This window comes from Narcine bancroftii, chromosome 10, assembly GCF_036971445.1.
Source record: "Narcine bancroftii isolate sNarBan1 chromosome 10, sNarBan1.hap1, whole genome shotgun sequence".
Lineage (NCBI taxonomy): Eukaryota > Metazoa > Chordata > Chondrichthyes > Torpediniformes > Narcinidae > Narcine > Narcine bancroftii.
Window position 1 is genome coordinate 21,981,499 of NC_091478.1, and position 14,101 is coordinate 21,995,599.

The window sequence follows — 14,101 nt, forward strand, 5'->3', positions numbered from 1 at the left end:
GACACTGAGTGTCCTTGGATTCGCCTCCAGCGCTCCCGCAGCCGCACATCCTGTTCGATCCATCGCCAACCCGAGCTCCAGATCCAAACGTCCGATACGATCAGGAAACCTTCATCGCCCGAGGCCCTTTGGGAGCCTTCCTTGCTCTCAGCATCCTCTCGAATCCTGATTCCGATACCTGGTTCCCTTGAGCTATTCTACAGCAGCCCATGTGGGTCCCCCAACCGCGGTGCATTCCCTCCTGCACACTCCCATCGATACCACCGCCACCCCCACCCCCCACCAACCTTCCCTTTGATCCTGATTGCCACCGGGTAGCAAATCAACCAGTCGCTAATCAACCTACCACCGCGTCCTTTGGGATGTGGGAGGAAACCAGGAGAAACTCCACGCAGAGATTAGGATCAAACCTGGGTCTCTACATTCAAATGCACCTGCCGCAATGAAGTACCCACCCATTTCCATTAGCAGACTTTTGTAGTGTGTGAAGTAGGTCAGTGCTCCTCTGTTATCATAGGCTAAGTCTGGTTCTGCACTGAGAAATTTAAACCAATACCATTTTACCACAGGGCTGCATTAATACTGAGATGTTTGGCATCACGATATGATTGGGTAATCAGCAGCGAGGGAAAAGAAGGAGCTAATGGTACAAGATTCACAGAAAGCTGCAGGTCTCAAATGATTTAAAGTAATAGCAAACAACTCGCCAACAACTGTACTGATTTCCGGGGCGAAGTCGTCGGAATCACCACAAGCACCCTGACATTTCAATGAACTCAGGGAAGATGATGGATAATGATTATTGTTTTTTTAAACTGCCGATGCTAGAAATATAAGCAATTTTTTTTTAATACTCAAAAGGAGAGACAATGATGGGCAAATTTCTGAGGAAAGGCCATTGGCCTGAAGCGTGAACTTTGTTCCTTTCTGCCCCAATGCTGCCTGACCTGCCAAGTGTTTTCATCTTTTGCTAATTGTTTTAGCGTTCTGGCATCTGTGATATTTTGGGTTTATTTTAGTAATTTCTGATTATAACTGCAATTATTCATTGAAATTGCAAGCCTACCTATTAAGCGATTCAGTGGATTTGCAATAACATTGATCCCCAATGAAGATATCAGAAAAAAAATTAAATTTCAGTTATTGGCAAAGTGAGATGGTTTTTCTTATTGTCAACACAAACTGTTTAAATTTAAAAGTATGAAAGAGAGAGTGAGCAAGAGAGAGAGATTTAATTTAATTGCTTATTGTCACGTATGTATTGAGATATCGTGTAAAACTTTGTTTTTAATCTGCTCTCCAGGCAAGTCAATCCATACTTAAATGCAGCGGGTATTGTAATAATAAAACAAAATTCAGGGTGTAGCGCTATAGTGAATCAAGAATATAGGATATGGAGTTGGAAAGTGCAGGATATTGAGAAAAATACAGTTAAAACAGTGCAAGGGCATAATCTTTTACCAATGAGGGGTCCATTTAAGAGTCTGATAACAGCTGGAAAGTTTCCAGGAAAATCTAGAGGATTGTACTTTCAAGGTCACGTATCATCTGCTTGATGGAAGGAGGATGGGTCTTTAATATAACATTGATGAAGGTAGAGCAATGGATATAGTGTATATGGATTCAGTCAGGCATTTGACAAGGTTCCCCATGCAAGATTCATTCATAAAGTAAGGAGGCATTTAATCCAAGGAGGCCTTACTTTGTGGACACAGAATTGGCTTGCCCAGAGAAGGCAGAGGATGGTTGTAGATGGATTGTACTCTACACAGAGGCCAGGGACCAGTGGTGCTCCTCAGTGATCTGTTCTGGGACTCTCCTCTGATTTTTATAAATGTCCTGAATGAGGAAGTGGAAGGGAGGATTGGTAAGTTGGCAGATGACACAAAAGTGGGTGATGTTGAGGTTAGTCTGGAGGGTTGCAAGCAGATACAAAGACACATTGGTAGGATGAAGAGCTGGGATGAGAAGTGGCAGGTGGAGTTTAACCTAGTACAGTGTGAGGTGGTTTGGTCAAACTTGAAGGCAGAATACAATGTTAATGGGAGGACTCTGAGTGGTGTGGATGAACTGAGAGATCTCAGGGGGTCCATGTCCAAAGGATCCTCAAAGTAGCTCCACAAGTTGCTAGTGTCATTAAGAAGGTGTGTGGTGTGTTAGTCTTTGTTAACTGTGGGATAGAGTACGAGAGCCACGAAGTCATGTTGCAACTTTATCAGACCTTGCTAAGGCTCCATTTGGATTTTGTGTTCAGTTCTGGTCACCTCATCACAGGAAGGATGTAGGTGCAGAAGAAATTTACAAGGATGCTGCCTGGATTGGAGCGCATGCCTTAGGAGGATAGATTGACTGAACTTGGTCTTTTTCACCTTGGACCAATGGAGGATGAGGGGTGAACTGATAGAGGGTGAACAAGATGATGAGAGATAATGAACGTGTGGACAGCCAGAGGCTTTTCCCCAGGGCTGAAATGGCTAACGTGAGGGACAGTCTTTTAAGGTGCTTGGGTTAAGTACAGGGGGGATGTAAGAGGTAAATTTTTCACACACAGAGTGGCCATCCTGTTGCCAGAAATGGTGATGGAGGCAGGCACAATAGGATCTTTTAAGAGATGATTAGATTGGTACATGGGACTGATAAAAATGTAGGGTTATGGATTAGAGATATTCTAGCTATTAGACTAAACACAACACCATCAGGCTGAAGGGACTGTACTGTGCTGTAGACTTCTATGCTCATGTTCTCCTGGCAGCTTTCCTGAGAGAATAGGAAGTGTAGATGGAGTTGAGGGAGGGGAGTTGCTTTGTGTGATGGCCTGAGGTACGTTCACAACTCTCTGCAGTTTCTTACATGGAATGGGTGAGAGTGAAGGAAAGGATGAAGGGCCAAGGCAATGAGGGAGAGGGAAGGTGAGAGAGAGGGGAATGGAACGAGAGTGACGGTGGGAGCTCCAGACTCAATGTCAAGCCTTTGTTATCGTCTGTGAACCATTCCTGGAGCTTCATTTTTGTGGTTCACAGTGCCATCTGCACTCAATTACAGTCATCTGTGCTCTCATATGGGGTGCATTTTGAAGGAAAAATATAATTCAAAGCTGGGATTGTTATTTTATGGAAAGTTGCAATGGCCTCAGGGATCCTTGGTGATGTTTGAAGCAACATCTCTTGCAGGAGCTGCTTTTATAATTCTCCTCGACACACTGTTGACATTTGGACACAACAAAGCATTCATGGGACTACAATGTGCTGGAGTGAATGTCATCAGATAGAAACTCACAAGGTATTTTCTTAGTTGCTACTTTAATCTGCCCATTTGGGATAATACAACAGCATGGGATTTTCATTCAAACTCCCACTGATCTATCAATGCCAGGTTGGTTAAGGCGGCCCATGAATCAAACCACTTTGGGCTTATGTAGAACTTAGCCAAGATCACTGGGGTCTCGCTTTCTTCTTCTGACAACATTCGCTAAAAGCACTGCTTAAATAGGGCTGAGAGAATTATAGAGGATCCTTTCCATTCAGCACGTAGGTACCTTTGACGCACTATGATCAATGAGGAGGTACAGGAACATCAAAATCAGGACTTCCAGGCCAGGCTGGGAAATAGATTCTTCCCAAAGACTGTTGAACTGAGTAAATTATTCCAAAATATTTATGTTTTTATTTTAAATTATATATTTGTGTGGGGCCGTGGGTATAAGTTTCTCAGTGCGTCTCCTGAGCCCTTCCTGCCATTCTCTGCCAAAACCAGCTGACATATAAATAATACATATTTTACATATAATTTAACTGTATCTAAGCTATGCAGATAATACTTAGCCTTAAATATTATGCATATTTAATTTCTAATTATAGACTCCCCTACAACATCCATTCTCCCAAACCTGATATAAAAAGCTTCTCTCTCCTTTAACCTCCTCACAGCCACTCTATCCATTTTGTCACATGGGGATATGATCCTTGCCTGCTACTCCGAGAAGTGCCAGCAGGTATTAGGGTGTATAAATTAGGGCGTATTAGGGTGTATAAATGAGCACGTATAAACCCTTTGCTCAATAAAAGGGTCAACTTGCGACGATCACCAGTGGCTCAGGGTATCCATTGTTTCTGCCATTCCCATTGAGCACCATTGCCACTGGCTCACAGGGTGAAGGCCTGTGGCCATGACTACACAACACAGCTTATGGCCATGTTCCCGAACAGGCCTCTCGGCATCACCCTACCTTCTCAAGCTTGCCAGACACTGGAATTATCTTTGGAGGTGGACCCCGTACATTTCCGTTGACCAACCTCCCTTCCCGCAGGTCCTCGGGGTCGCTGAAGGGACTGGTGGGTGACTCCATCATACTCCAGCCTCCATTGCGGCGATCTTCCTTTAAGTGCGCAGAGTTCCCGTTCTGTTTCTTGGCCGCCATCCCGCCAGCGCAGTCCTGAGAATAGCCATTTTTTAGGTGGACATCCTGTTGCCTGAAAATGTGCTGGAACTGGCCGGTTCTCCGACATTTGCTGCTGTACTCCGTGGCCTTGCAGTGCTTGTCATGGTAGTTACGGCCCGAGACGAGGCTCCCAACACTGCCCATGGTGTTCGGCAAGATCGGCGATGGCACAGAAGTTTGCAGCTGGGTCCCACAATCTGGACTCTGGTGCTCAGAAGCTATGGGCATTGCCTGAACCATTGCCATGGTGATGATCTGTCACAATGTCCAATGTATATGGGGTCCCTAGCAACCAGAGAGAAAAAATTATCATAAAACTCAAGATCTCTACAACATACTTTAATCATTTCAAAACACAGACATCTTGCATTCATATTATTAGCTAACACCCCAAGACTGATAACGTGCTGGTGAAATAAACACCACAGGAGCACGGCAGGATCCCATGAACAACAACATATTAACAGCCTGGCAATACAGGGGGAGTTTTTAAGTATTGAGCAAGACATTGTGATAGCACGCTAAAATGTTATTGAGCTACTTATAACACTTTCTTGAGAGATCTGGTAGTGGGTCTCTGACTTCTCATCCCAATGGCAATACCTCAGACAAGGCTGCACTCTCAGTACAGCATGAGGTGCTTAATGGTCACGTACCAAAATAGAGCAAATATCTTTGTTTTCTGTGCTTTTTAGGAAAGTCAACTCATCCAGCATATATAACCACATAACAATTACAGTATGGAAACAAGCCCTATCGGCCCTTCTAGTCCTCACCAACTTGTGAAGCTCCACTAGCTCCACCTACCTGCTCCCTGCCCATAACCCTCCAACCCCCTCACATCCATGCACTCATCCAATCTCCTCTTAAATGACAGAATTGATCCTGTTGCAACTACCTCCTCTGAAAGGTCATTCCACTCTGAGTGAAAAAGTTTCCTTTTATGTTACTTCTAAAGTTTTTCCCCCTAACCCTTAACTTATGACCCCTCGTTGCAATCTCCCCTACCCACAAGGGGAAGAGCCTATTCACATCTACTCTATCCATTCCCCTCATAATTTTATTTACCTCTATCAAATCCCCCCTCAACCTTCTACACTCCAATGAATAAAGGCCCAGTCTACCCAATCTTTCTCTGTATTCTAAATATTGTAATCCAGGCAACATTTTAGTAAATCTTCTCTGCACCCTCTCTACCTTATTGATATCCTTCCTATAACTTGGAGACCAGAACTGCACACAATATCCCAAACTTGGCCTCACCAAGGCCTTGAACAGTCTCAACATCACCTACCAGCTCCTATATTCTGCTATGATTTATAAAGGCCAGCATACCAAAAGCCTTCTTCACCACCCTCTCTACATGAGACTCAAACTTCAAAGAATGCTGAACCGTTATTCCAAGATCTCTCCGATCCTCCGCATTCCTCAATGCCCTCCCCTTCATCTCGTATATCTTATTTTGGTTATTCTTCCCAAAATGAAGCTTTTCACACTTATCTACATTAAATTCCATCTGCCATCAAACAAATAAATACATCAGACAACCAAGTTGGGGTTAGTGTTTCAAGAAGTCAAATAGTGCATGATCTCGAGAGAAGTACATTTAAATGAAATAGGGCCAGGACATTAGCCTCTGCCATTTAAGAGTCTGATAACGGTCAGAAAGAAGCAGTCCTTGAATCAGGAGTAAAGCACAAAAGTCAGCAGGACACCATGAATGAAGAATAACACAATGCTAGAGGAGGAATATCAGAAAGCACAAGAAAACTTCTCCAGCCCTTGCCTCTACCCACCCCCACCATTTTGTTCGGGCGCCTGCCTACATTTTGCTCTTACCTTGACAAAGGGCTCAAGCCCAAAATGTTGGTTATGCATCTTTATCTTGCTGCATAAATTACACTGTTTGGCCTGCTGAGTTTCTCCAGCGTTGTGTTTTTACTTGAATCTGGAAGTCTGTGTGTTCTCACACTCAGGTTTTGCCCAGCAGAAGGGCGGGGAGAAGAGTCCATAACTGGGGTAGGATGGGCTTTTTAAAAAAAAACCTTATCAGCTTTTCTCAGACCGCAGGAGGCACAGCTGGAATCGATGGAGGGAAGGCTGGCTTGTGTGCAGGTCTGAGCTGCGTTCACAACTCTCTGCAGTTTCTTGCGGTCTTGGGCAGAGCTGTTCCTGTCTCGAGGTGCCACACACCCGGCAGTCAAGTTTATTGTTATCTGACTGCACAAGAGAAACAACATTCTCCAGTCCTTGGTGCAAAACATGCAGACACACAACCAGACAGACACACATACAGACAAATTGTACATATGCAGGCCAAGTATTTTATCTATAAAAATAAATAAAGAAACATTGGTTTGCACAAATGAGTTTCGGGTGGTGAGTGGGAGCCATTCATTTTCTGGTGCATCTGTAAAAGTTGGTGACATACCACGGGGACATGCTGGATTTCATCAGGCTTCTGGGGAAGTAAAATCTCACCAGAGATTTCTTGGTTGTAACATCAACGTGGTTAGACCAGGACAGGCTGTTAGTGATGAGGACTTGAAGCTCACAGAACATGCAAATACCACAAAGACAGCACCCGAGGGCAAGACTGAACCTAGGACTCTGGCACTGCAAGGCACCGGCCCTACAAGCTGTGACACTCGGGCTGTATTTTGGTGAAATCAGCCCTGTTTCTAATACAACCTGCATTATCAAAGAGCCCCTACTGCACTGCCATGTGCTGGTCAATGCAACCACCCTCACCAGGAGAACTAGAGGTTAGCAAAACAATCTAGCACCTGTCAACAAGCCCCTTTGTCATCAAAGTATCATTAAAAAATAATTCATGTCATAGGCTAAGTGTGTTTCTAACTCTCCACCGTTCCCTGTGGTCTTGGACAGAGCAATTCCCATACCAAGCTGTGATGCATCCACTCCCCAGTTTGATCCAAGAATTCCTAGCAGAGCAAAGTGATACCATCAGTTTGACAGGTCTCCTGACGTTAAGAGGGATGGCAAAAAGAATCCAAACCAAGTTTTAACTTGGCAGCTCAATGGCCCTTCACTGAAAGTACCTCCATCACACACAGGCAGGAATAAGATGAATGATGTGCCATCCCTCCCTGCTCACCCTCACCCCTCTTTCGTCAGAACAGTCTATCAAGGGATGATCCTGTCAAGAGCCTGCCTGGGCAGTATGGTTGGCATGGCAATTAGCCTGACACTATCATATCGCCAGCGACCCTGGCTCAAATCCAGCGCTGCCTGTTCTCCCTCCCCCCCCCCACCCCCGTGACCTCCATGGGTTTTCTCTGGGTGCTCCGATTTCCTCCCACCTCCAAAAATATACACGGACACGTGTTTCAATGTCTGGGATCGGCTTCTAAGGTGGTCTAAATAGAACTTTAAAAATTTTAAAAAGAAACAGCCAGGAGCAATCAAGCTCGGTTGGTTGTGGCACCTCCACGTCCATCCCGAGCTGAGGTGGACCAGAGTACTACATGCTCGTCTGTGCTATACCTAATCTGGAGTGTGCAAGGTCAAAGCAAGTTCTGTTCCTGAACTTGCCAAACTGCACCTGATATTAGAAGACACATTCTGCTTAAAAGAAAAGAAAAATACTTTACTGGTGAGGAGGCAGGCAGTTGACCAAGATATTCGTGAACTTCAAGGTGACCTTTGGTGACATCACATAAGAGGGTGATGCAATTAAAATTGTGCTGCCTGTTGTATAATGCTGACCCCAGTGTTTTAAATAATTCATTGACTGGACGTCATGATGAAATGGTCAAAGCTGGTTCAACAGCTATTTGTTCCCATATTTTCTATATGAATTCTGGAGGCATTGAATTTGCTTGACAGGGTAAATGCAGGGATGGTAAGCTTTGAAGAGGAGATTTGCCAGCATATTTCCTGGATTGGAGAATGCAAGGTTGACCAAGCTAGGGCTTTTCTCTTTTGAGTGACAAAGGACATAATGGAGGTATATAAGATTATGAGGGGGTTAGATAGGGTGGACAGCCAGCACCTTTTTCCTGCGGTGACAATAGCAAACACCAGAGGGCATCTGTATAAGGTGAGTGGAGTTTAGTTTCGGGGAAATGTCAGCGGGAAGTCATTTTTCATACACAGAGAATAGTGGGTGCCTGGAATGCATTGCCAGGGTTGGTGGCACAGGGGCCAACAGAGACATTTAAAATATTCACATGGATGTAAAAAAAAAGGTTATGGGTGTGAGGGAGGGAAAATTAGACTGTTCTGGAGTAGGTTTTCCTGAGGTCAGCATGGGCTGAAGGGTCTGTACTCCACTGCAATGTTCTATAGCAGGGGTGTCAAACTCAAATTCACGGAGGGCCAAAATTAGAAACTTGAACTAAGTCGAGGGCTGAACTAAATATTTATTGAAAATTTTCAACAACATCTGCATGTTTTCTCTTCTTTCAACATATGTAATGTTAAACTTTTTCTTGTTAAAATAAATGTTTAATAATAGTTTTGGATAAACTCTGTCATTGTCATTGGCCCATTTCCTTTAGCGTTCTGAAACCGTGCACATGACGAGTCAATGAGGGATGATTAAAGCAGTGGTCTTCAAACTTTTTCTTTCCACCCACAGACCACCTTAAGCAATCCCCTACTAATCACAGAGCACCAATGGCACAGGGACGCGAGTGGAAAGAACTGTTGTATTGTGGTAACTCCACATCTGATTAGGTTAATTGTTAGGCAAGTGGTCAGAGAAGGACCCCCCCCCCCCACCCCAAGAAAGGCTTAAATCACAGGAACAAAATAAGCTTCCGTCTCACTGCTCCCAATCTTACACACAGTCCTGATGTGGAATGTGGGGTCGCAGCTCCACGTTCACCCGAGTTCAGGTGCTGTCTGTGTGGAGTTTGTACGCTCTCCCCTTGTCTTGGACCAACAGGTCGGTCGCCTGACGAAGGCACCCGAACCCCCCGTTGAAACGCCGGCGTCCGGGGTGGTGGAGGAATTGGCTGAGAAGAGCGCGTTGCTCCCACCCCCCTCCCATGGTTGGAGAGGGATTAAACTGCGATCTCACGGCGCCGGGCTCGTCTCCAACAAAAGGAGCGGGAGGCAGGGTCCGCCGCGCACGGAGCGAGGGGGAAGGCATCGCCAACGAGACGTTCGGTCCGGCGTCGCCGCTGAAGCGCAGACCCAGCAAGGATGGTCCCCAACTCCAGCCGCGTCTGTGTGTCCGGGAGCCGGTGCGACGCTCCGATCCCCGGGATTCGGGACTCTGAGATCCCTCCACACCTCCTGCGTCTTCATTTTCACCTTCAGTGTGCATGCGCTATACTGGCGCGGCGGCCAGCGGGCCAGTATAGCGCATGCACACTGAAGATCATATTTAATATGATCTTGCGGGCCAAATATAATTATATCGCGGGCCAAATTTGGCCTGCGGGCCAGAGTTTGACATGTGTGTTCTATAGTGTTTACCCAGCTTGGTGGTACAGTGGAGTGAATTGGAGGAACAACAACACATCTTCCATTTGAGCACCCTCCAACCGAATGGCATTAACATCGACTTCTCAGGTTAACGTTAAAAAAAAAACATCCCCCCCCCCCACCCCGGTTTCTTTTCCACGAGCTCAGTCTCTCTCTCTCTTCCCTTTTCCCTCTGTCTCCTTTCACAGAGCCAAAATCAATTCTCACCTTTCCTCTTATCATATCCAATTAACACCTTTTGTCTGTTGGTCTGGACTCCTCCCCCTCCCACAGCCTTTAATTCAGACACCTGTCTTTTTTCACTTACACCTTGAAGAAGACCTTAGACCTGAAACATCAGTTATATACCTTTACCCCCACCCCCCCAATATGGATAATGTGAGACCAGCTGAGTTCCTCCAGCATTTCTATCTTTTGAATACAGTGGAATCTCAGTTTCAAAATAAAGGATCAGGTATTCATATCAGAGGTGAGAAATAATGCCTTCACCTAAAGGGTAGAAGATCCTTGAAAGAGCATTGTGGAGGCTCATGTAGTCAGGACAGAGATGGATAAATACCATGTGGTAGGAGTTAGTGCAGGAACATCACTCTGAGGTGAATGATCAAAGCCACGATCATACTGAACGGCAGTGCGAGCGGCATGGCCACCTCTGCTCCAACTTCCTAAGTTCTCCCGTGTTCCTCCTTCTCACCCTGACGAGCTCATACCCAAAATACCATTGTCAGAAGAAATGATGGGGCAGAGTAATTAATTAAAGCCTACAGCTCATTTATTCCACTCACTGCTCACCAGGACTGCTGACGTGCGAACTTCTTCCCATTACAAAACAATTAATCTGGAAGGTTTAACATCCTGACCTACAGACAAGAAGCACATGTACTTCTGAGATACTTCTGGTGGGCGGATCAGGGTTTTCGTTCGAAGGGCTGGCTTGAAGACAGCTCCTTGTTCTTTTGTCTTTGGTGTCATTCAGTTATCTCAACTGGAATGCAATCACATGTTGATTTCTCAGATGGGAAAAGGGTACCACGTTGCTTGATGTTTTGGGAAATTGCCTTCGGATATATCATGTTACAGAGGAGAGACCATTCTCAAATTGGTCAAAGATGCATCCTGTTTCTGAGTACTTCTGCTGAGAGAGAGAGAGAGAGAGAGAGAGAGAGAGAGAAAAGAGAGAGAGAGAGAGAATGAATGAATGAACTTGAATTGTGTTCCCCGATTCTCTCTCCTGGTGAACTGGAGGATATTAGTACAGCTGTTAATTATTGCCCACCACTAGGTGAATAAGCCTCCACTGTCCACTTGGTAAGTCCTCCTGGTAAATTGCAGTACAGGCTGCCTTCAGAACTGCCATGAAAGCATTCGCACTTGGGATTTTGACCTCTGCTACAACATTGACTGCTGAGAGGGGAGTAAAAAAAGAATGACCTGATCAAGATAGAGAAAAAGGAAAATCCAAGTTCAGAGCATGGATTAGCTCATTCACCACTCAATCCTGTTGTTACACATTCAAAGTTACAAAAACAGTTTCTTCCCTTCCAGCATCAGATTTCTGAATGGACAATGGACACTACTTCACTTTTCACTTTTGTTACACTAATTTTTTTTTAATCCTATATTTATGCAATTGTCATTTATAGCAATTTTACACCTGTATTGCACAATACTGCTGCCATAAAACAAACTTCATGAAACATGTTCATGACAATAAGTAAAACATGAAAGTCTGCAGACTCCATGATTGAAGTAAAAACATAATGCTGGAGAAACTCAGCAGGTCAAACATAAAGACACATAACCAACATTTTGGGCTTGAGCCCTTCATCAAGATGTGAAGTTAACATAATTCTGGTTCAAGAAGATCTGGCTGATCTGACTGTAACCTTAATGCTGTGTTCCTATCTTCCAATAGTAAATTTTCCCCTTCCCGTTCCCACCAATAAAGTATCTATCTAGTCAGTCACAAAACAAAAACCCTCCTTGAACCTCCCTTGGAGGAAGAGAATTCCAAAAAATGCTGATCATCTAAAAAGCTACATTTCACTTCATTTCTGCCTTAAATGCATCATTTTTAAACAGTGAACCCAAGTTCTAGGTTCTCCCATAAAATGAAACAGCAACTTCCCATCCACCATATCAAAATTCCTCACCCTTTCATCACATTCCCTTTCACTTTTCTAAACCCCAGCAGGTTTTGGCCTGGCCAAAATTTCCTCCTAAGACAACTTGGCCATTCATGTATTAGTCTAGTATTCATCCATCAACTGCTTCCAATGTATTAACATCCTTCCTTGAACAAGGAGAGCAGTACTGTGCACAGATGTAGTCTCACCAATATAAAACAAAGCACAAACAATTCTACCAGGAGAGGTATCCAGGCCAACTGAGCACAGGTTGTTTTCCAAATGCAACAGTTAGATATTGTCCCATCAACAAACCTCTCACCTCTGGTTTGGTGGACTTGTCCTTTATCTCATGGGCAGTGACTGGAGTGTCACCAGTGGGGAGACTTTGAACCATTCCCATTCAGAAGCTTGAACCTTGAGAATGAGAATGAATCTAACCTATAAAGAGAATATCGTTGATCATGCATGGCAGAAAATTGGATCCTGCCACTTGCCTGTTGAAAGCTCGACTTTGTAGAGTTCAGAAAACGTGCAGCAGGTTTGCTTTGATGTGGGCCAAATCTCCACTTCCCCTCTAAGGAACCATCAGAGGGGAAATTGTTCTGCAGCAACAATTCCACTCCACTGGAAAAAAGATCCAAGTTTGGCCAGATGCTTTCCTGGAAGTTTAATTCAATCGTCCTGTCAACCATCCCCTTTTGAAAAGAAGAATTAACCAGAATTTTTTTTTCCCCAATGGTAATTGAGAGGCAGCTGTTAATTTAATGGTATTTTTATTTTTGCTAACATACGTATTACCAAGCAACAGTCCAGTGCCATTTTCTTCCCTTTGTGGCCTAATAATTCCCCTGTTCCAAACTGCTCCGATATCACCATCCTGAATATATGAACCATTTGATTCACACAGATTTTTCAGAAAGATTCAGACCCACAGCCATGCTTACAAAGCCTCTCCAATTCACTTGCTGAAGGGAGCTGGCACATCGGGCAGTTATTGTCTTTAGCACCGAAGATGCCACAACTGTGAGTGTCAAGGCCTCATTATTACCATCAGGAAAACTCAGCTGAAACAAGCCATCAGATGAGCAGCAATGCCACCCACAGGACCGGTCTCTGCGCTTGTACCCCTCTTACAAGCAGCATTAGCCAAATGTCCTTTCTCACCAATCCCCTACTGGTTCCCCACCCAACCCCTCTCACCCTGTCTCACCAACCCCCATCTTGACAACATTTTACTGGAGCATAATTGGGAGTGTCCAGTCTGGCTGCATCATTGTGTGGGACAGTAGCTGCAAAGCATCAGACCAGAAGTCAATACAGAGGATCGATCATCAAAATGGCTGAGAAAATCACTGGGGTCTCCCTTTCCTCTATTGGCATTAACTGAGTAAACAGTCCTCAAAGAATTGTTGAGAACCTTTTCTATCACCACACAATGTCAATGTCATATTTCCATCAAGGAGCTGGTTCAGGAGAATCAAAATCAGGGCTGCCAGGCTGGGAAAATACCTTCTTCCCTCAGGCTGTGATCATCCCAAAAAATTTATACAAGTTTTAAATTGTATCTTTATGTATATATGTGATTATTATGTGCTGTGCATTGTGTGTGTCTTCTGTGTTAAAGACAACATTGTTTCAGCTGGTTGTATACGTACAGTCAGATGATAATAAACTTGAACTATACCAAGGCAGCATGGGTTGGTGTAGCAATTAGCATACGCTGTTACAGCGCTGGCTATTACATCACTAGGTTCAAATCTGGTCCTCTCTGTAAGGAGTTTGCACGTTTTTCCCCATGTCCGCATGGGTTTCCTCCAGATGCTCTGGTTTCCTCCCAGCGCTCTTGTTTCCTCCCACCTTTCAAACGTACGGGGTTTGTAAGTTAACTGGGATTTTTGAGCGGCGCATGCTTGGGGGGCCAGAAGGACCTGTAACTGTGCTGTATGTCTAAATTTTAAAATTTAAAGATTCAAGATCTCAAGATTCCTTTATTGTCATTTAATAGTACATAACCTGTAATATTAGTGTCGCCCGATACCCCTTATAGATCGAAAGAGAAGCAAAAGAATCACTGAGT

The 14,101-nt window shown here is 44.5% G+C and overlaps 1 protein-coding gene across 4 annotated transcripts in view; it reads right to left on the minus strand.

Moving 5' to 3' along the window:
* The window catches only part of lzts2a (leucine zipper, putative tumor suppressor 2a), a 78,003-nt gene that overhangs the window by 11,039 nt on the left and 52,863 nt on the right, over positions 1-14,101 (minus strand). For 2 of the 4 annotated variants that reach the window (XM_069900129.1, XM_069900130.1), the window contains exon 2: positions 4,226-4,723. In XM_069900129.1, the coding sequence (XP_069756230.1) occupies positions 4,226-4,684 (459 nt within the window). In that variant the 5' untranslated portion in view covers positions 4,685-4,723. Of the gene's footprint in view, positions 1-4,225; positions 4,724-6,277; positions 6,635-8,052; positions 8,122-14,101 lie in introns of those variants that run through there. The other 2 variants (XM_069900128.1, XM_069900131.1) reach the window with 2 other exon arrangements.